Here is a 22844-nt window from a genome sequence, read left to right on the forward strand (position 1 = left end):
GTTGTGGGACTGAATTTCTACAAAAACGTGAACTCACGTAGACTGTCTCTTGAATAATTTGAATGAAACAGATGTGAGCTCCGGAATAGGCTTAGGCTTAGGCTTAGGCGGGGCTGGGAGGAGAAAAAAATTGCGGAATTTGCCGTTTGAAGAGCTCGGCGAGTTTGCCGAGTTTGGCAAATTTTAAATTTTGCCGTACACACTACAAATTGGACAAAAAATCGAAATATCAAAAATAACAAATTGTTCTGAGTTTGATCAGTTCGGTAAGAAAATTTTGAAAAAAGTGATTTGCAGAATTTGCCAAGCTCGCCTTTGTCTTTGGTCAATTTAGCACCATATGAGTGATTATTATCAATTTTCCCACTGTCGCTACTTCACATTTAAAAAGTAGTCATCAATTGCCGAAACAACTTCCTTCCAGCTTAAACTTTTTTCTTAGCCTCATCGGGACCCTTTCCTAATCCCTTCTTAACCTCATTCTTCCCATCTTCCAAAATTTCCATCCTTCTTCTTCTTCTTCTTCCCACTACGACCATCTTTGTCGTATAGCACCTTTCTCGCGAGAGTGTGTGGAAACAATTTGCGAAAAACGGCTCCCGATCCCCCCATTCGTTTTGGCGAAATCAATAGACACAAAAATGTTCAAACAAATCTCCCCTTCTCGTTTATCCCCCTGTTGCACAATATCCTTTTCTCACAAAAAAACCTTTGCTCTTCAATTTTCGGAATCATCTTTTTGCGCTTTGTCGTGTTACTGTGAAAGGCGGAGTACTGAAATATGGAAAATATTTTTAAATGACTCCCTGATTCCGAATATCTATGTGAGAAAGTTCAAAAAATTTTCCCTCATTTTATATTTCAGCTTGAAATCGTGACTTTCATTGTGCACTAATGAGATTTCGATTTCGAAGTTTTTTTGAAATGTGTTTTCAAGGTCAATTTTCAAGGTCAATTTATTATTTTACTATCGAAAAACTAAAAAAATTTCAATGAGTAAAGTAAGTAAGTAAGCATTTCGTAAATATACAAAAATCTCGTAAATCGACACATAGCGTCTCTGGCGCGAAAATTCGAAATCTCATGGGTGCACAAATGAAATGCGAGATTTCAAACTCAAATGTAAAATAAGGGAAATTTTTTTGAATTTTGTCACATAGATATTCGGAATCAGGGGCAAATTTGAAGTCAATTAAAAATATTTTTCAGATTTCGTGGTACTCTAGTCTAAAACTAAAACTAAAACTAAACTAAAGTTAAATTAATATTAAATTACCATGAATCTAATTTTTGTTTTTTAAAGTTTCCTGCAAAAATTCCAAGATCTCAGTTTGCCGAAGTCTAAATAACGACAACTCTGAACTTTTGTCCCGAAAGAAATCGAACACCGGTGTATACTAATAAGATCCCTCGAAGCTCGGTATACAAAAGGATCATGAAAAAGGGGTGTCTCACCTTGCGCATAATACCTTCTGTCTTTCCCCCTTCACCAGAAAGATTTCCTTCTTATATTTGTTCGTTTCGTTCCTGCACACTCTCCATCTCTTCTAACCCCCTCCTCATTCAGAATACTCTCTCATCTCACAACGCTTCTGTCTACCTGCCTGCGTCTCCTCGGTACCATATACTATCTTGTAGCTGCCACTTACCAACAGACTTGCCTCTTGGAGGTCTCTCTCTCTTTTCCACCAAATCACCTTGTTCTTCCGACTTGTTCTCTCTTATCGAACTGACTTTTCGTGTCTGCGGGCCTTTCACATTATTTTCCAATTTTATTCGAATTTTATGTGCCCACTGCTTGCTAGGTTTATTGAGTGCCGCATTAATTTTATTGATTAAAAAAAAAGCCACTTGTAACAATTTTTATGAAATTTGTTTGCATATTTATTTAACAGTAGCGAAATTGTTTTAAAATTCGTACTGTGTGAGAAATTTGCACTTTCGAAGTGTTTAAAACATTCTATTACGGGATCACAAGATTATGAGAATGCTTATTGCGCAACATTTTTGACGCGCAAAATATCTAGTAGCGAAAACTACAGTAATTCTTCAAATGACTACTGTAGCGCTTGTGTCGATACTGGCTCGATTTTTTAAATGATTTTTTTTCGAATAGTGACGTCGATATTCCATTTTGCTTTCTTTTTCGTATTATAATTTTATTCATTTCGAGAATCGAGCCCATAAATCGACACAAACACTACAGTAGTCATTTAAAGAATTACTGTTATTTTCGCTACGAGATATTTAGCGCGTCAAGATTTTTCCTTACGGAAATACAAACTTCTTGGCGAAAATTTCACGAAAATTCAAATTTCCCGCTTAGAATTTCCCGAATTTTTCGAATTTCCTGCCAAATAAAAACTAGTTTAAATATTTAAAAAAAAGCTTAGAATTCTTAGAATGCGTATTGCGCAGCATATTTGACGCCCAAAGTATCTCATAGCGAAAACACAGTAATTCTTGAAATGACTACTGTAGCGCTTTTGTCGATTTACGGGCTCGATTTTTGAAATAAATTTTTTAAAATCTTTTCGAATCAAGCCCGTGAATCGACACAAGCTCTACAGTAGTTATTCAAAAAGTAGTTTTGGCTTCGATCGAGATATTTTGTGTGTCAAATATATTCCCGTAAAACAAAATACCGTCTAAAGATATAAAATTTAACGCCTATTACACCCCAAAACCCGCCGGAAAATCCAGAAAAATTATATAAATTCGCAGTCACTTCTCAAAAATAACCTGAATAGTTGACCGCGTAATTCGACCCGTTTCCCTACGACTGACCACACCCCGATTCTCTCGAATTACCCGCGACAAGCTTAAGCATCTTTCTTCATTCCCACACTTTTCGTAAACTTCTGAGAGACAAAACAATAATATTTCTTTCTCAAATCAATAATGCCTATATTCTCCGCATCCCGTAGCCGATCCCATCACCGTAATTCTAGAAATCCCACGAAATTTTCCAATTTCTCTATTGAAAAGGTCTCTCTTTTATATTACCCAGGCGCAAAATTTCGTGCAAAAATACAATCGACGGTCTCGACGCGATAATTTTTGCTAAATTCCAAAAATGTGTGCGCCTTTAAAGATTATTGTAAATAGCTTCAAACTTTCACCGATATTTTTAAAAATTGATTTTTCTATGTTTTCCGTTTAATATATATTTATTTATTTAAAAATTAAGTTGAAATTGAGAAATCGATGAAAATCGAAAATTACATTACTCTTTAAAGGCGTACATGTCGTTTCGAGACCGGGTACAGTATTTTCGACTGCGATTTTGGTTTTTAAAAAAACCTAACCAATAGAATTTCCAGCGCTCACACTCATTGGGTGGAAGCAGCAGCAGTCCGACGAGCTCTTTTTCGTCAAACGACGAATTCGACGATCGTCAGAACAAAAAGTGAGTCATCAGTTTTGTTTGAACAGCAGGTGTGAAATTTATTGTGAAATTTAAAATGGGAAATCCGAAAAAACACACCTTGTGTGATCTAAGATCCAAAAAAAATAGAACAATCGATAATTTTCGGGTAATTTTAAAGTTATTTTTAGCGAAATAAACAATGCATTTTTGAGGGATTGGTTTTCAGTCATTTTCGATTAAAAAATTCAATGTTGAGCTGAAAATATCGATTTTTACCAGAAAATTGATAATTTTCGAGCTCAATACCACAATTTTAATGTTTAAATCGCTTTGAAACCTCATAAAATCTCCCGCACCTCCAGTTTTTGTAGTTTTCCGCCTAAAATGTCGGAAATTCAACAGAATACTCATTTTCCTAGCGAAATCTATTAGTTTATAATAAATTTGATCGTTTTCTGCTTAAAATTCCCTGAAACTTCTGAAAAAAAACCGATTAATCAGCTGAAATTCGCTTAAAACTAATTTCGTGCCGGGACCACGGCCTTTTAAATCGGTATGCGCTTTTAGTTTTGTACCGTATCTATTTTAGTTTTTAAAGTAAAAAATGAAATTTTCAGCAAGTTTTGGCGTCAAAGAAATGTATCGAACGCAGAAATTGAACGAATAATCGAGGATTTCATAGCGAATGGTATTTTAAGTGAGTTTTATTCGATAAAATCGACGAAAAACCAGAAATAAACAGTTAATTTCCAGAAATGAGCAACGGGAACAGCTACAATCACCATCACCAATTCCCGATGAGCATTCCAATATCGTGCTCGTCACACTCAATTCAATCACAATCACGAATGAACACTCTGAACGCGAATAGGGATCTCCTGTCTCCCGGCAACGACGTAATTGTCACCAGAACCGTGTCACCGTCGTTTTATTCGCATGGAATGCCGGCCCGGGATAATGTTTTTCGAAAAGACGATCATGTCAGGATATTGGGGAATACAACGGTATGAAAATCTGCTTTTCATCGAAAAAAATTGGAATTTTCAGGACCCAGCGTGGTATCGAGCCCGTAATGCGAATCAGGAGGAGGGTCTGGTTCATGCAGATTGTGTAGTGAGAATAAAGTTGGTTTTTCTGATCAATTTCTGTGAATAACCCCGATTCCCATGAAAATAGGATTTTCAGCAGAAACTCCAGGCAAATTGAGTTTTTGATGCGAATAATGGATTAAAAAAGATAAAAATCCATGAAAATTTAATTTTTTACATCAAAAATCCATAAAAATCGGATTTTTGAGCGGATTAGATTACTTTGCCGAAAATTCATTTAGAAAAAAACAATTCTTGCGCGCAATTGCGCAAAAAATTCAGAAAAATGAAACATAAAAGTTAAAAAAATTATTTTTAAATATTTTTGAGCTGAAAATAAAAGAAAATTCGGATTTTGTGGCCAAAAATTCAAGAATATTCCATGAAAATTAGTTTTTGTTTGCAAAAATCCGAACAAAAATTAATTCTTTTTTTCGCTAAAAATTGAGAAAATGGTTTTAACACAAAAATCCACAAAAAATTGATTTTTAGGCCACAAAATCTATGAAAATTCTGATTTTCTGGAAAAAAATTAAGAAAATTCAAATTTTTTGTTCAAAAACTTTTTTCAAAAGCATTTCAAGAAAATTTGATTTTTCATCAAAAAAATTAATAAATTTTAGCGGGCAAGCCTACGACAATGGAATTGTAAGAATGAGAGCTAGCGGATGTGACGTGGCTCCGGGAGCAGCTTCAACAACCTCCAGCACATCATCACATCATTCAACTGCAGCAAACCATCAGCCATGGTTTCATTCAATGATTAGCAGAGAAAATACTGAAAAGTAATATTGAAAATGTTGGAAAAATCTGGAAAAATGCGTCATTATCTCGGTTTTCAGTCGGTTTCCAGTTTTATGAAAAAAACGTCACTAAAAACGACATATTTCTTTAAAAACGTAAACATCGGAAATTGTTTGCATGAAAAATGTCGCGATTTTCTAGAAAATTTTAAAATTTAAAGAAAAATGTTGAAAATAGATTTTTTCTGAATTTTTTGAATTTTATTAGAAAATAGAGAAAACATCATGTTTTTCAACGTTTTTCGCCTGAAACGCTGGAAAATGCAGAAAATGGTTTTTTTAGTGGAAAATAAAAATATTTTTTAAAAAAACGAGAATTTTTTTTTCGTCGAAAGTTCCAACAAAAATTACATGTTTTACAAAACATGTAATTTTTGTTGGAACGTCTTTTTTTTCTGAATTTTTCTTTGATTTTGTTAACTTTCTGAATTTCAATTCAAATCGGCAAAATTGTACGCGTCTTTTGAATGTTCCCACATCTATTTTGTAACGAATACGGGAAAAAATATTTCAAAAAGGCACATTTTTCAAGTGTTTCCGCCTTATAAAAAATTGCCACTTCCGGCAAATTGATATCCGACATACGGCAAATCGGCGAACTGACAAATTGCCGGAATCGAAAGATTCCGGCAAACCGACAACCCTCCGATTTGCCGGTGTCAGAAAATTGAAAAGTGTAGAAAAATGACGTCACAACTAAATTATAATACATGTCATTTCTTAATGTATTTTAATACAGTTTTGACGTCATTTTTCTCCACTTTTCATTTTTCCGGCACTACTTGAATAACCCTGTATACCACTTTTAAAAATCATGTTTTACAAATTTGTAAACTCCAGATTACTCCGCGGCAAACCGGACGGAACCTTCCTAGTACGTGAATCCACAAATTTCCCCGGCGACTTCACACTATGTATGTCGTTTCACGGAAAAGTCGAACACTATCGCATCGAACAGACGTCCGGCGGACAGCTGACCTGTGACAAGGAAGAATACTTTTCCAATTTGACACAGTTGGTCTCGGTGAGTCATTTCGGGGCTGTAGAGACAGGAAAAGGGGGAGGAATGGGTAATGAACCGGTATTCGTTAGAATGAGACAGGTGAAGATAACAGTTATGATTTTATATTGTGAAGAGTTGTATTATAAAAAAGGTTGGTAGAGATTTGAATATTTGGGAGAAAGAGAAAATGAGGGGAAAATTGTTAAAATTCGGATTTAAGTTTGAAAAGTCACAAAAATGTTATATAAATATTTATATTTATTGGATATAACTAATTAAGATTTTATATAGCAATACTTTAAATAATATGAATATTGTTAAATATTGATATAATATCATATCAATCTTCATTTAATGGCTAATTGTAATTTCCAATTTTCCAGCACTACAAACGTGACGCGGACGGTCTCTGCCATCGCCTGGTAACTCCGATTATTTGTGAAACAGCGACATTTTCATCAAACGGATCATCGTCATTTGGTTCATCGTCGACAGTTGATTTGGAAGATCGAACATCAGTATTTCGACACGCGGGTCTAGTTATTTCATCGAACGATATTGATGTTGGTGATACAATTGGACACGGAGAATTTGGAGATGTTCGATTGGGAACTTATAAGAATCGAAAAGTCGCGTTAAAAGTGTCGAAAAGGCATGGAAATGGAATGTTGGACTCATTGCTGGATGAAGCCAAGTTTATGGTGTAAGTTATCAAATTATTGAGAAGAAAATAATTTTGGCAAAGCCCAAAACAATGCGTGTTGAACAAAGTCATATTAAAAATATATTTATGTTTCAAAAATGTTATAATTCAATTTATTTTTAATTTCGAAAATCTATAATAACAACTTTTCCAAGTTTTTAGTTATGAGTACCCCGAAATCTGAAAAATATTTTCAATTGACTCCAAATTTGCCCCTGATTCCGAAAATCTAAGTGAAAAATTCGAAACCTGATGGGCGCACAAATTATTTGTACAATTTAAACACTTTTTAATTAAGATTAAAAATTTCCCCAATTTTTTTGAAAATATTCATTAATTTCTATTTTATGTTAATAATTGTTTCAGTTTATAACGCTTAGTTTCAAAATTTTCAATTTTCCTGATTGATGACTGATAACTAATGGCAGCAAATAAATCTGAAAAATTCCGAATTTTGCAGAGGTCTCTCGCATCCAAATCTAGTGACACTTGTCGGTGTTGTACTGGATGATGTGAATGTCTACATGATAACTGAATATATGGCAAATGGTAATTTAATCGATTTACTCCGATCTCGAGGAAGGCATGCGTTGGAGAGGAGGCAGTTGATGATGTTTGCGATGTAAGAAAAAGTTGACAAATAAAAAAATTGGAATTTAACATTCAAATTAGATTGTTCAAAAATTGTTGACATTTCTGCATTTTTATAACCGAAAAATCGAAATTTCATTTTTTCCGCCTGAGTAATAGTAACTCACCACGAAAAGGGTTACTGTAGCAGTGCTTTTAGCTGTCTCTGGTTTAGAAATTTACGATTTGCCGGTCTGTCTGAAACCCGATTTTTTCTAGATTTTAAACAATTTTCTAGTATCCTGTTGAATTAATTCCAAAAACATTTTTTGCTAAATTTTTGTTCTCCGTTTGTCAAAAAGCCGACTTTTTAAAAACACTGCAAAATTTCTCTCTAAGTTTTTTAAAAAATGTTTGCCCTTGAAATCAATGCAGTTTTTTTTTTAAATTTTATTTTGGAGTTTTTTCGAACAAAAATTTATTTCTTCGTCTATTCGTACCGAAACACCAAAAAATCCACTTTTTTTCGAAATTTTTTTTTTCAAACAACAACCCTGATTTCAAGGGTAAACATTTTTTAAAAAATTTGAAAAAAATATTGTAAAATCGGTTTTAGTTTTTAAAAAAAGTCGTTTAAATTTGTTGCACAATTAAAAAAAAATTTAGAGAAAAATCTTGCAATGCTTCAGGCACACAGCTGAAAATGCTAATACAGTACTGCTTTTCGTGGTTGGACCCAGCCGTGGTTACTGTACCTCCGGCAAAGTGGAAAATTCGATTTTTTTTTGTTAGAAAATTTGAAAATGTCAAAGATCTGATTTGAATGTTTCAATTTTTTGTGACAGCTGTTCTTGAAATCCAAATTTTCAACTTTTTTTCCATTTTCAGGGATATTTGCCAAGGAATGTGTTATCTGGAATCAAAACAGATTGTTCATCGAGACTTGGCCGCTCGAAATGTCCTACTCGACGATGATTTAGTAGCGAAAGTTTCGGATTTTGGATTAGCGAAAAAAGCAAACAGCCAGTCACATGATTCGGCTTCTGGCAAATTTCCGATTAAATGGACGGCACCTGAAGCGCTTAGACATAGTGTAAGTTTGGTTGAAAAATTGAAAAAAATTGAGAAATTTTTACAGAATTTATTCTTTCAAAATTAATTTCATAAAAAGAAACAAAATCATTTCAATTTAAATTGGAATTTCGTATTCTTAAATTTTTAATTTAAAAAAATCGATATTTTTTAAATTTAACAAAATTTGAAAAAAGAAATCCGAAAATCCGCCGGAAAATGCCTCAAAAATCTGCACTTTTTTTGAATTTTTGCCCAAATTTCTAGAATTTTCCCTTACTTCATTTTCTTTCATAGCTTGAATATCAAAAATGGGAAAATCTTGAAAAAAAATCCCAAAAAAATAAAAAACGAAAAAATCGATTTTCAAAAGTTTATTTTTTAAAAATTTTTGTGATTTTTTTCTGATAAAAATAGTTTGAAACTAGAATTTTTAGAAAATATCCAAATTTTCTAATAGTTCGCTGAAAAATGACTCAAAAATCACCAAAAAATATTGAATTTTCGCATAAATTTTTCAAAAATGGAATTTTTTTCATTAAAAATTAAGAATTTTTGCAATTTTCCCAAATTTTTTTTAGCAATTCACCACAAAATCCGATGTTTGGTCATTCGGCATTCTTCTTTGGGAAATTTTTTCATTCGGACGAGTACCGTACCCAAGAATTGTGAGTTTTCAGACAACATTTTTTTAATTAAAAAAATTTCTCGTGTTTTTTCATATTATTCCTCGCTAGCTGTTGTTTTTATTTCTTGGTTGGGATCATTTCTTTTAAGGCTCCACGGAAAGGGAATCTGCGCGAGAATGAGATCTACGAAAATGAGCGACGATGCTAGGATGAAACGCGCGTTGTTTAGCATGTTTTTGAGACTTTTCAAAAATAGAGTTTTTAACCTTTTTCGTAGATCCTCTTCTCGTAGATTCCTTTTTCGTGGGTCCTCTTCCTATATTTTCGGCTTGGCCGAGTTTTCTCCCGGCCACGATCATCACTATTTTATTGATTTTTGTCATGATTTTCAGGGAGCCGATGGTCGTTCGGTATGTGTATATTGCATTTTTTCGTTAGGTTCTATTTTTTTCAAATTCTATCCACTTCTATTATACAATACATCTCACTATCTTTTCCCCTGCCTGAAATTTTTGAAAAAAAATGAAGAAATTTTAATTTTAAACTTTTTCCAAAATTTTCCAAAAAAAAAAGTTTTTTATCAATTTTTTCAATAGCTCGAATTCTGAAAATGAAAAATGATGATAGAAATTGTTTTAAAAAAATGATTTTTTTTGTTGCAAAATTTAATTTTTAAATCGAAATACAACGTTTTTTTCAAAAAAAAAACACCTTATTCGAGACAAAAATAAGTTTCTTTTTTTTTCAAAATTGAACATTTGGATTTTCTGGAAAATTGAATAATTAAAAAAGATTAAATGTTCGAAAAAAAGAGAAATATATATTTATTGGCTTATTTGGAAAAATCAAAAAATAGTAAGAAAAAAATCAAAATTGTTCGATTTTTTATTTTTGTTTTGTTTCCGAAGATGTCCTTGTGGTATATAGTATTTTGGGTCCCACCACGAAAATCGCCGTGCGCCTTTAAATTCGGCCGACCACGTCTCGCCTAAGTCCAGTCCCCCACTAATGTCAAAAAAAATTTTTTTTCGCAAAACCTGAATTTTGAAATCTTTTTTCCAAAAAAAAAAACGTTTTTTATTTAATTTTAAAAGAAAAAATTGGAAAAAAGTATTATTTTTTCTAATTTTGAACTTTTTAAAAAAATTATTACACATTATCTGGATTTTCAAAATTTTCCATATTCGATGTTAAAAATTATAAACATTTTTCAGAAAGGAACACCGAAATTTTTTTTAGAAAAAAGTCAAATTTGGAGCGAAAATTATGTTTTTCAACAATTTTTCAACAATAATTTTGTTCAATTTTTTTTTTGGATCCAAAAAAATCTGTGTGTTTTTGTGTGATTTCCGGCACCCAACTCCCCAGAATTTCCCTCAAAAACTCTATTTTTTTCTCTGCTACCTCTTCTCAATCTTCTAATTAATTCTATGTTTTTTCACTATTTTTTATTATTTTTTCACCCCTTTCAGAGCTCATTTAGAGCCCAAAAATAACCATCAGAAACACAAAAAAAACAACTTTTTTTTTCTTTTTGAATTAATTTTTTCAGCCTATCCAAGACGTTGTGAGATATATTGAGAAGGGATATCGAATGGAAGCACCTGAAGGATGTCCACCGGAAATTTTCAAGGTTATGAATGAAACATGGGCTCTATCGGCACAAGATCGACCGTCTTTTGGACAGGTAGATTTTTTAAGGGAAATTTTTTAGAATTTTAAGACGAAAATCTGAAAAAAAAACCTACAATTATGGCAATTTTTGTGATGAAAATCTACAAAATTGAATTTTTTTTCGAAAACCTGATAGAAAAAAGAATAAAAATTAATTTGAAAAATGCCGTAAATTGACCAAAAATATGGAATTTTTACCAAAATTTCAGGGGTTTTTCAGATTTTACCAGAGTTTCTGCCTTATAAATTAAAAATTTCAAAGAGAAATATCTTTTTAAAATCAGCATTTTTAGCAATTTTTGTGATGAAAATTGTTTAAAAATTGCCAAAAATGGGAATGTTTGAAGAAAATTCAGAAAAATCTAAATTTTGGGCAATTTTTGCAATAAAATTGAAAGATTCGGAAAATAATAAATTTTTCGAAATCCTGAAAAAATTTCACAATTTTTGCGAAAAGAATTGTAGAAAATTCGAAATTTTATTATTAAAAATATTGAAAAAAACAAAAAATTTCAAAAATCCGCCGAAAATGGCTTAAAAATCTAAAAGAAAAGATTTTTTGCATTAAATTTTATTGCATTAGTATTTGCGAAAAACAAACCCGAAAATTCACTCTAAAATTACAAAAATTTCAATTTTCTGAAGCTGCGTCCACAAAATGGCTTTAAAAATCATTTTCATGTACAATGTCAAAATTTTAAAAAAAGTGAAATTTTGTTCAGAAGTTACTATAATAAAGGTTTTTTGCTTTCCGGTCATTTTTTTGAATTTTGGAACATTAACCGAAAAAAAAATTCCGCATTTTTACCCTGAAAAATGCGAAAATGTTTGAATTTTTTGAAAATTCCACTTAAATTTTTTATATTTTCAGGTCTTGCAACGATTGACAACCATCCGAAATACAGTATGACATCGGCGCACATCTCGAAACTTCCAGAAATCCATCGAATTTTCTAGTCCATATGATGTTTCTGTTTTTTTTTCGCTGTTTTTTACACAAATTTTGTCATATTTTATTGTAATTTCCCCCACACATTTTTAGGCATCGTTATTATATATTTTCTAATCCGCTGCCGCGCATTTCGGGAGATCCTGGAATTTAAAGGCACAGCGGTGTTTTTGGATGGGTCCCACCGCGAAAATTATTATGCGCCTTTGAAATTTTTTTTTCGATATTCCTAAAAATCACAAAAAACATTTTTTTTTCTAAATTAGAGAAGTTTTAGCCTTTCTTTCGAAAAGTCGATTTTTTTGGTTTAAATTTTTCTCGATTTGAAAAAAATTTCAATTTTTAGTGAAATCAAAGAAAAAACATCAAGAAACTTCTATTCGAAAGAATTTTTTAAAATTGTATTTTCCGAAATAATTTTCTCTGTTGGGTCTCACCACGAAAATCGTCATGCACCTTTAAATTTCCTTGCCCACACCTCTCCGAACGGCCGATACCCAATCTACGGTTTCTTCAATTTTCCTCTGCATTTTTCATCGATTTTTAAAAATTTTTATCGAATATTTTCACGTTTAAAATTATTAATTTGCAACGAATTTCCCTCAACAAAAAATGCTCAAAACTCCGCCCCTTTATTGGCATAATTTTTGCCGCCACGGAAAATGCAATAAATTTTATATTACTTTTCACCGATTTTTTAAGATTATTTTTAGAACTTTTAGTTTTTGTATGTGTGTGTGCTCGTAGTTTATCGGCAAGAAATTATTGTTTTTTTTTCTTAATTTTTAATAAGGGAACATTTTTTAAAGAGATTTTCAGAAAATCGGTAAAGATTTAAGATGCTCTGAATATGTCCAACTTCACAAGCTTCGTAGATTACGCGGAAAAGGTGATTTTGAATGTTGAATGTGCAAGTGCGCCCTATGGATAAATGGAGCAGCGTGGCAATTCGAAAAAATTTAAATAAAAACGTATTACTCGAAAGTTCACAGAGTTTTTCACCAAAAAATTGAAAATTCGCTGAAAAAGTCGCGGGACATTCCATTTTTATTTTTCGGGAAGAAATTCGAGAATTGACTGAAAAAAGCGCGTCTTTATTCCAGAAATTTTAGCGGAAAATTCCAGATTTTTTTATTTAAAAAGACTCAAAACATGAAAAAAATATTCTGGAGAAATCAAAAATTGATTGAAAAGTTTCAGTTTTAGGCTAAAATTTTTTTGCGAAAAATTCATTTAGTTTTTGTTGGTAAAGTTCCGATTTTTCTGCAAAATTTGAATTTCTTTCTGAAAAAGTGCGTTTTTTTTTTCAAAAAATTCTTAAAATCGGAAATTTTTCGCCCCGAAACTGAACCGAAAAATTCGAAAAATGAAGCGCGGTCAATTTTTGAATTTTGGCATTGAAAATATTCTGAAAAATTCAAAAATTGACGGAAAAGCTCAAAGTTTTTCACAATATAATCGATATTTTCTCATTTTTCAATGTAAAAATCGATAGTTTCAGCCGCACGTCGCAGCAACAAGCCAGACACCAATACCGCCGTCACCGTTGAACGAAAAACGGCCAATTCCACTGTTTCCAAGTGAATTTATCGATTTTTCTGTAGAAAAATCTGAAAATTTCTGAATTTTCAGACGAAATCAGCAGCTCTTCGTGCGATGACGTCTCGTTTTCCATGCAATTCGGAGAATCTGAGCAGGGACATGTTATATGTACAAAAGTTCGACTTCGATTCTATCCTGCCGTGGTGAAAGAGGTTCGAAATTCAAAAAAAAAAGAAAACAATATTACTATACATTCGTAAAAATTAAATTTCAGTTTAAAGGCGCATCTCACATTTAAATATGCATTATTATTCATTAGTGTCGACCCAGATTGAAAGCGCATGCAAATTTTGAACTTTAAAACTGGAAAAAAAATTTTATTACACATTCGTGTAACATGAATATTCAGTTTAAAGGCGCGTGCTAGTTTTAAACTTCAAAAATTAAAAAAATATATATATATTCGTGAAAAAATGTTCTTTTTAAAAGCTCTTTAAAAGTTTAAAAATGATTATTATACGTTTCTCAAAATTTTCAAAAATCAGGTCAAATGCACTTAGAATATTGGAAAATATGAAGAAAAATCTTTATACATTCCTGAAAAAATACGCATGGTCCAAAAGTCGACAAATCGTGGCCCAATATTTTCTATTTTTTCAGAGAAATCTTCCGCAAAGGTCGAAATTTTTCGACGATTTCTACGATGTTCCGCTCACTGCGATCGCCAGAATTGAGGTGGCCATTGTGAAAGGTGAAAAATATTTTTACTTCAAAAAATTATTATATTAAATTTACACATACACATTCGTGAAAAAATTTTGCCGGTAAAAATAATGAAAAATATATACAGAAAAATACGGAAAATTTGGATGAAAAATATTTTTTGGTGACAATTAGAATATTACCCGCAAACAAAATTCAAATGAATTTTTTCAGTTTTTGAAAATCTAAACAAATTTCAAAATGTTATTATAGATTCGTGAAAAATTAAAACTCAGTTTAAAGGCGCATTTCATATTCAAATGAGAATTATTAAACATCTTAAAGACATAAACAAAAAAAATGAAATCTGAAGAAGAAAAATTATACATTCGTGAAAGTTGGGAACAAAATTTTGTAATTTGAGTGCTTGACATCAGTTTAATAAAAAATTTTGAAACCAAGAATTTTCGAAAAAAAATCACGTATACCTAAAAACTTGTAGTTTTTTAAAGTTAGTAAACTATTTTCTCTCAAAAATTCAAAAATATTCCAGGTAACAGTAAAGGAAAAGCGGACAAATTTCAACGCCTCGAGACAAGCCTATCAACAATGGAAACAGTATCAATAATTCGTCTAATATTAAAAGATGTCAGAGTTGTTACAATTGACTTGAGAAGATCTCAAAATGCAAATATATTGGCTAATCAAATACTCTACTTCTCGAAAAGTGGACCAATCGAAAAAATGACTCAAGTTGGAGCTGCTATGGAGGAGCGCGGTGTGAAGGCGAAAAGTAGGCATTGGATAATTAGTATTGGGGGTTGGGAGGGGAGGGAGGAAAGTTCGAGAAAATCGGAATATCTTATAAATATTAGGCCGTTTGATTAATAAATCGACACATCAAGTAAATAAATTTTGAAACAAATTAAAAATTTTAAACGTTTCGATTGATATATGTGTATCAATTTTTTAAAAGATGTATATTAGTAACAAACAAGAAATTTTTTATTCAATAAAAATATACTACGGGAGCACTAAATTTTTAGAATGCGTATTGCACAACATATTGGACCAGATATCTCGTAGCGAAAACTACAGTAATTCTTTAAATGACTGGTGTCGATTTACGGGCTCTTTTTTCATTTCTCCGTATTATTTTCTCTTTTTTGCTTAATTTTAATATTCTATCTATAACTAAAAAATTAATTCATTTCGAAAATCTAGCCCGTAAATCGACACAAGCGCTACAGTAGTCATTTAAAGGATTACTGTAATTTCGCTACGCGATACTTTGTGCGTCAAATATATTGTGCATTACGCATTTTCAGAATTTTGTATTCTCGTAAAATTTTCGAAAAAGTAAATCTTTTAAAAAACTTTTTATTAAATGAATAAAAACGCATTTTTTGGAGAATCGGATAAAAATAATTTATTTAAGTTTTGAAATTTTAATATTTTGAAAAAAAAACATTTTAATTGGAAAAAAATATGAAACTTTCTTTTGTAAATATGGTTTTTACAAAATTCCCGAATGTCCAATATACAAACTTATCATTTTCCAGCAGCATTCAATAGCTACGAAGCATGGCGTTCGGAACTCCAAAGGTGCCAGCAGAAGACGGATTCAACGTCTGTCTGGAAAATTGTAGCACTTAACAAAGAAGGCTTCAACTATGCGGCTCAGGGGTGCGATTTTTGGAAAAAAAAACTGGATTTCCGATTAAAAATATGTATAGTGTATGTATTTTTCAAATTTCCAGCTACCCTGTGTACGTAGTAGTGAGCAACTTCTTGGATCGTGTGGACATTGAACGACAACTACAACACTACAAACAAGGACGATTTCCGATTTGGGTGTGGTCTCGGGCGAACGGACACTCGGCGTTATTCGTTTCGGCGGATCACGAGAACAATATCGCGATGCCGGCGATTTTGGCGAAGTTAGTACATTATATTTTAAATTTGTAAAATGTTATTTTCTTCCAGAATGCAAGAAAGTATCACCCGTTGCCATCCGAATAACGAGAAGCCGCATGTTATAAAATTGGACGTCGATTTTGTGTCGAATGTTGGAAAAGCTTTTGATAATCTTCTATCGCTTTGTGCAATTGGTGAGGGAGAGCATTTCATATTTAAAAAAAAAATTATTCGCCGTATTTTCAGCTGTTTTATTTTCCATTATTTTCCATATAATATGCATTTTCCCAGACTCCTACGAGCAATACGTTACACTGCAAAACGGTTGGAATACGAAACTCTCGAGAACCGGATGGCTTCATCTCGTCAAGCTGTGCCTTCAGACTACCTATCAGACGATTCAATGGATTGTTGATAGAGATCGATCGGTTATTTTACAGGGTACTATCAATTTAGGTTTTATTCAGAGAGAGAGAGATAGCAATTTTCAAAATATTTACAAACGAGTTAGTCATTTACATCCACAATCGACTGATCAGAATCTGATTCGTGGCCGTTTTCCTCCGCCAGAACTTTAGGAACTTGCACCGAACTACTTGCTGCTTGATCCTCCCCCTCCAGAGGATCTTCTCCAGATGGGATACAACTTTTGATGAAGCTGATCATCGGATCCTCCTCTCCATCATCCGAACTAGTTTGTCTGAGAAGAATATCAACCAGTGTCTGCATTAAATCACCGGGTTCCGTTCTTGCTCGTCGAGTACTCAAATTGTGTCGGCACATGAATTTGTCCAACCATCCGCGGGATGCCTGAATGATAAAGGTGGAGTAGCGTCGAATAGTTATTTTTTATGTTTTTCATATACTCGTTTGCATTAAAGTAACGGCTCTCCTACCTTGAAATCCGAGTTCTGACTGATTTTCTTTGCCGTTTCACCGATGATTCTTCTGGTGACTCGTTGTTTCTCCTTACGCTGATCGTGAACCCATTTAATCAATTCCTTATCAACGTCGTCATACTTTAAAGGTCTTCCACCTCCCGAAAGTCGCTTTGTTGCAGTTGAGCCGTTGTCTTCTCTGAAAGTGTTATTTGCCAAAAGGCAGCAAGTCGAAAATTTTTCAAAAAGAAAATTTGAAATCGAACAGAGAATTTATGTTATGCCCGTATTTCAAAATATAGGAATAGTTGAAATGACTTCTTTTGATAGGATTAATTATAAGCCTAGAAAAAATCATAGTATTTGGAATAAAAGGTCCATAAAAGGTTCTCAATTGATAGGGCTTGCATGTAGGCGTTAAACCCTGCCTTTAAGGCGACCTCCGCTTGCCTCTCGGTTACGCCTTACGTTGTGCTAAAACATAATCAATCTTTTTTTTTTTAATTTCTATTTTGATTTTCATCAAATTGAGAGAAATGAGAAAATTAGAAATTTGTAAATTCACATAGGCGGGTTTCAAGCAGGACCCTGACACCGCGCATGCCTAACATGAAAGTCCTAGCCCTGGACTATTTTTTTGAACACAAAAATATGTCCGAAGTGGCAAAACTTACAACTGCTTCTCGATTTCAGCTTTCTGGGCGATCCACTGTTGAATGTTTTGCCTATTCACATTCAAATCCTTTGCTGCTTTCGATATATTCTTATGTTCAAGGGCATAATTTATGGCATGCAGTTTGAACTTCAAGTCATACGTTCTTTTTCGAGTTTTTACAGGCACTTCTGTAGGGATTTCGCTCATTGGTTTTCTCTGAAAAATAAGTATATAACAAGCAAAGTCTTAACTAGTCAGCAAGTTATTGGAAATAAAACATGTGAGAAAAGCGAACGAAGGGGCAAGACTAATGGAGACAGCAAATTGGCACACACGCAGAGAGACATGGCTAATAGAGTGTGCAAGACTATTAGAGGGTAGAGGCAGTGAGACGAATTTCCGACTGGTCAGAATGTAAAGGGGGTGCAAGGCTAATAGGAGGAGACAAGACAAATAGAAAAACTACATTATTATATGAAAAGAGAGTAAGACTGAATACGTGTATGGGCACCCCACATATTTGTATGTAAGTAGTTATGTAAATGACTTTTTGGAATTGAAAAGAAAATACCAAGAAATGGAAAAAACCTCCGGTCAATCGTAAAAAAATTATGAAAGAAGTTCGATCTACTCGGCTACGATTTACAGTTTCCCTTACTGATTTCTACTAAAATGCATTAATCTTGAGTTTATCTCTAACAAATTGATGGTACTTTTGAATGGTTATAACACCGGATATTTTGCAGAAGACGAAGGATCAGATATGTCGATTATTGTGGCCAGCCTCACGCAAATGTGCTGTGATCCATTTTACAGAACAACTACGGGTGAGTTTATTAAATGTTTTTTCTGTACTAAAAATGGGGTTTAAAAAACTAATTTTAATTTAGTTCTCTCCTTGTATTAATTTCCAAAATTTTCCGAAATTTTTTTTTCAATTTAAAAATCAATTTCAGGTCTTCAACAACTCATCGAAAAAATGTGGATTGCCCTTGGCCACCCATTTGGTGAACGGCTACTCGGAAGAACCGACGATGATCCATCGAGACGTGGAAAACCACAGAATAAAATGAGAACTGACGTCATGCCGACGTGGTTGCTCTTCTTGGATTGTGTTTCACAGCTACATCGAATATATACATTTGAGTAGGTTTGGTAAAAAAAATGTTTTCCCCCGCAAAAAAATGTTTTCCTCAAAAAATTTGAATTTCCCACCCAAAATTTTTCTCAAAAATTTTTTTAAAAATTAATTTTAAAATTGTTTTCTCAAAAAATTTGAATCTCCCGGATTTAAAAATTCCAAAAATTCGTCTATCAATAAATTTTATATTGTTTTCGAATTTCGAATCATAAAAATTAGTTTCAAGTTAACACACCTTTTTTTTCAAATAATTTTTTTAAAAAATAATTTTAAAAACAATTAATTTTTTTCCTATTTCCAGATTCACATTCTCTCCACACGTTCTCATTGCACTATGGGATCTTTCATTAACTGGAATGGTTCCATCAATGGCTTGTAATAATCTGGAAGAGCAATTACTCGCAAAAGTCGGCGGTGGACCATTCCCATTGGATCGATATTTTGAGAAAAGCTACTCGAAATTATTTGGAAATATTTGGCACGACGCAGTGCTTTTTATGGAATCTATTAAGAAAAGTTGGTGCTTTTTAAGAAAAAAATTTTATATCGATTGTTCTTTTCTTTTTGATTTCAGCTACTTTTTCACCTCGGTCAGCAACATTTTTTTGCAACATTTTGGACGTGGCCGCGAAAAAAAAATTGGTGGCCGAGTTTTCTTTTTTTTCACTGCCATTAATTTCCGAGAGGAAAATCTAGGAATTAAAATTTTTTCGAAAGTATACAATGTTGACCGAGAAAAAATCGGTGGCCGAATTTTCTCTTTCTTCTCTGCCACGTTATTTTAGTAAAAAATTAGAAAAAAAAACACAAAATGTTGTTCAAATTTTGGAAAAAGTCTGTAAAAACAACAAAAAATTGATGGCCGAGTTTTTTTTCCATTTTCGCGGCCACGTGACAAGCAGTGATTTCTCAAATGTTTTCAGGAAAAAAAAACAGGCGGAATTCAGATAATTCTACGAAAACTATTTTTGTTTCTGGAAAAAAGTCAAAACTTGAAAATCGGTGGTCGAGTGTTCTCTTTTTTTGCGGCCTTATCTCGATTTTTCCAGATCAACCAGTGTGTGCTCACTCGAAATTCCTTCAATGTGAATTTATTCGGCCACCGACGTCGTTTTGCGATATTCAACTGTGGTCCGAGTGCTATCTTCGATGGATTCCTCCGGCAAACGGGAAAAATTCGGGAAAACTCGGCGAAGAACTCTCGCTGGACGAGAAAATGATCGAAATGGCCAAAAAATGGAACAGTTCCGAGTGGAAAATGCATTTGGACCTACCGGAAGAGGTGACCAAACTTTTCGGATTTATAGGCTCTAAACATATTTTTACTTTCAATTCTTAAATTTTTAGTATTCATCTGCATATCCTTACTCGATTCCGGAGATTTCCCGCCCAATAATGGATTTAAATGATTTTGATATGATCCGGCCGGATGATTTCGACGCAATGTCCATGAATTCATCCATCAACTCATATTCGTTCGTTAATACGGTAGGGATACTTATTAGCTCGGAAAATAAATTACGACATATTTTGTCTCGAATTTTTTATAGGTGACTTATAATAGACATTTAGTGTCTAGGCACACATAAAAGTTAGATCTTTTTCAGCTATCGTTTCGATACTTTCACACAAAAGTAGGTTTTTTTTCGCAACTTTGTAAATTGAAAAATCAATAGGTCGGCAAATAATTGTTGGCGTATTTTGTCAATTCACGATATTTATCAAAAATTTTATATGTGACTTCTGGTAGAAATTTATTATGGTTGGCAATAAGTACTGAGTCAAAATTCATATAACTTGTTTTGTTGCTTATCGATTTTTTTTAATTGCCGGAGTTCATGTTATTAACTATGGGCTTTCATCTGAAAGTAGTCACAAAACATTTTAAAAACTCGAAGTGATCCAAGTCGAAACAACTTTTTCAAGGTTTACGCCCTCTTATTTTTTCTCTTATTTTCAGCATTGATATGAGTTTATGTACGGATCAAGAGTGTCGGTTTTTCGATTTTTGTATAAAATCGAAATTTTTTTTTTGATTTTTCGATTTTCCCTGAAAAACACACAATTGAAAAATGTCACTCTTGGTACGGATATTGCTAAATCTATTATACAATGTGAGAATCCAATAAAAGTTTTATATTTTATTTTTGCAGCCAGTTCGTAACAACACGACAACAGAATCAATATTCGATCATTCGACACTTGAGAAACGAAATCGTCGAGCAGCTGCCACAATTGGCTCCGAATCGCCAGTTATTCAAATGAGACCAAAAGAGCAAATTGTCGGATATTCGAAATATGCATTTGATGATTCATTATCACCAAGACCACATTCCCGAACTGTTGAGACGCCTATTTTAAAGAATGTACGGGATTTTTGGAAAATTTAAAATTTGGAAAATGAAAAATTCAAACAAAACAATTTTTTCGCTTTCAAATTTCATAAAAATTTATGTTAAAAATAGTTTTTAATTGAATTTTTAAAAAATTCTTACTGAAAACTTTCGAAATAATTAAAAAAAAAAACCAAACTATATTTGTTTTTTTATTATTGAAAAAGTTAAAAAAAATGTTTTTTTTTGATAATTTTACACTGCTCGCCTTCAAAATTTGATGAAAATCTTAATACTAGATTTTTTTAATTTTTCATTTAAGACTTTTCGAAAAATTCGAAAGTTCAAAAAAAAAAATCCAAAAAAAATTTCACTCAAATCAATCGCCTTCAAAATTTGATAAAAACTCGATGAAAATTTTGTGGAATTAAAATGTTTAATTTATCATTCTGAGGCACCACGTTTTCAAGATCTGGTGGGATTCCGGATCTACATTCTTCATTTCAGCGCAAAATCCCTAAATCCGGAATTCCACCGAATCTTGAAACCGTGGTGCCTCATCATTCTACCTTTAAAAACTCGAAATTATAAAAAATTCTGCAAAACTCTAAAAAAATTTGATTTTCGATTTTCGAAAATTTATCTTTTTTTGTATTTAACATTCAATAAAATATTGATGAAAAAATTTCTAGAATCATATTTTTAAATTTTGCTTTACAAAATTTTTTAAAAATCTACAATCGTTCACTTTCTTGCCTTCAAAATTTGAATGAAGAAAAAATTTCAAAAACTTTAAGAATTAAATTTAAAATGTGCTCAAAAAATTCTTTAAAAATATGCGTTTCCCTAATAATTTCCATGTTTCAGTCCCCATCGCCCTCCTACACCCCATTTCACCCGACGCCCGTTCACCGGAGCAACACCGTCCGTGCCGACAATCGCCCAATTCCCCCGCCCCGGCCGCAGGGCCTAGGAACACTGACCCCATCACGCCCCGAGATAAGAGCTCATCGAGATGATATAGAGAGCCCTACTATTCGGGTCACAAGATTTTGAAGAAAAAGTTATACTTTTATTTTAATTTCCGCTCAAAATCGGAATTTTCTATAAATATGCCCCTTTAAATTGAGCTACAGTAGTCACGTCGAAAAATTTTCAATTTTTTTGAATTTTTTGAATTTTTTCATCCAGTTATAAAAAAAAGCTTGCCCCTCAGCTCTACCCCATTTTTCTTTCATTTGTCACCTACTTCCTTCATATATGCCCGGTTAATTATGTATTTTTTGATGCTTTTTTAGTCCCGCCACGGTTTTTTTCATTTCGAAAAGTCGATCGATTATCGATTTTTTCGAAAATTTGGAAAATTTGGAGAAAATCTAAATATTATCGATTTTAAGCTAAAATTTTAAGATTTTATTTTTTCAAATAAAATTTTGGAAATGTTTTTTTGAAAAAAAAAGTGCAAAAAACACTCAAGGGAAAATTTTTAAAAAATTGGAAAAAATCTTGAAAGTTTGTCGATTTTTCAGTGTGCATTTTGGAGTTATCGGTTTTCTTTCCGAATTTTCATCAAATTTATTTTTGATCTACCAAAAAATCTCTAAAACCCCGTGGCGGGAACCTACTTCACTTTTATTCTGCATAATTAGACAAAAATGTGATTATTTTCTCATTTCAAAACTTGTTACATATTTTGTGTTGTGATACATATGTCTAAATTTTTACGGACTGAAAAAATACTTTTTTCTTAATGTTTTTGAAATTTTCATTATTGGTGGCGTCATCCATGTCTATTTGATTTTCCAGACCCCCCCCC

The 22844-nt window shown here is 32.6% G+C and overlaps 3 protein-coding genes across 7 annotated transcripts; 2 read left to right on the forward strand and 1 right to left on the reverse strand.

The window, feature by feature from the left end:
- Window positions 1-2901: 2901 nt before the first annotated feature.
- On the forward strand, window positions 2902-12543 carry csk-1 (the record flags this gene model as incomplete). Of its 3 annotated transcripts, NM_001306233.3 has the most annotated exons (13): window positions 2902-2988; window positions 3324-3409; window positions 3988-4067; window positions 4124-4374; window positions 4418-4494; window positions 5082-5243; window positions 6102-6285; window positions 6648-6967; window positions 7428-7589; window positions 8426-8630; window positions 9190-9276; window positions 10790-10924; window positions 11783-11821. In NM_001306233.3, 13 exons carry the CDS (start codon window positions 2902-2904, stop codon window positions 11819-11821), a joined length of 1875 nt encoding a protein of 624 aa, NP_001293162.1. The 3 variants fall into 3 exon arrangements, with proteins under 3 accessions (NP_001293162.1, NP_001379977.1, NP_001293163.1); NM_001392355.2 differs by lacking the exons at window positions 2902-2988; window positions 3324-3409 and having other exon boundaries at window positions 11783-12543; NM_001306234.3 differs by lacking the exons at window positions 2902-2988; window positions 3324-3409; window positions 3988-4067; ... (6 more) ...; window positions 8426-8630; window positions 9190-9276 and having other exon boundaries at window positions 10832-10924.
- A 126-nt stretch (window positions 12544-12669) lies between these two features.
- Window positions 12670-22773, forward strand: mtm-10 (Myotubularin phosphatase domain-containing protein; the record flags this gene model as incomplete). Of its 3 annotated transcripts, NM_001306236.4 has the most annotated exons (16): window positions 12670-12749; window positions 13362-13440; window positions 13493-13614; window positions 14063-14153; window positions 14658-14897; window positions 15667-15790; window positions 15865-16044; window positions 16091-16215; window positions 16313-16462; window positions 18301-18381; window positions 18511-18700; window positions 18997-19211; window positions 19745-19977; window positions 20043-20183; window positions 20849-21061; window positions 21896-22773. In NM_001306236.4, 16 exons carry the CDS (start codon window positions 12711-12713, stop codon window positions 22082-22084), a joined length of 2412 nt encoding a protein of 803 aa, NP_001293165.1. The 3 variants fall into 3 exon arrangements, with proteins under 3 accessions (NP_001293165.1, NP_871895.2, NP_001293166.1); NM_182095.5 differs by lacking the exons at window positions 12670-12749; window positions 13362-13440; window positions 13493-13614; ... (4 more) ...; window positions 16091-16215; window positions 16313-16462 and having other exon boundaries at window positions 18318-18381; window positions 21896-22084; NM_001306237.3 differs by lacking the exons at window positions 12670-12749; window positions 13362-13440; window positions 13493-13614; ... (9 more) ...; window positions 19745-19977; window positions 20043-20183 and having other exon boundaries at window positions 20957-21061; window positions 21896-22084.
- Y48G1C.6 (HTH CENPB-type domain-containing protein) lies at window positions 16467-17770 on the reverse strand. The gene is made up of 3 exons (NM_058269.5): window positions 17574-17770; window positions 16918-17098; window positions 16467-16831 (listed from the first exon to the last, which is right to left on the reverse strand). Exons 1-3 carry the CDS (start codon window positions 17759-17761, stop codon window positions 16529-16531), a joined length of 672 nt encoding a protein of 223 aa, NP_490670.1. The 5' UTR covers window positions 17762-17770; the 3' UTR covers window positions 16467-16528.
- Window positions 22774-22844: the final 71 nt, after the last annotated feature.

This window comes from Caenorhabditis elegans, chromosome I, assembly GCF_000002985.6.
Source record: "Caenorhabditis elegans chromosome I".
NCBI lineage: Eukaryota > Metazoa > Nematoda > Chromadorea > Rhabditida > Rhabditidae > Caenorhabditis > Caenorhabditis elegans.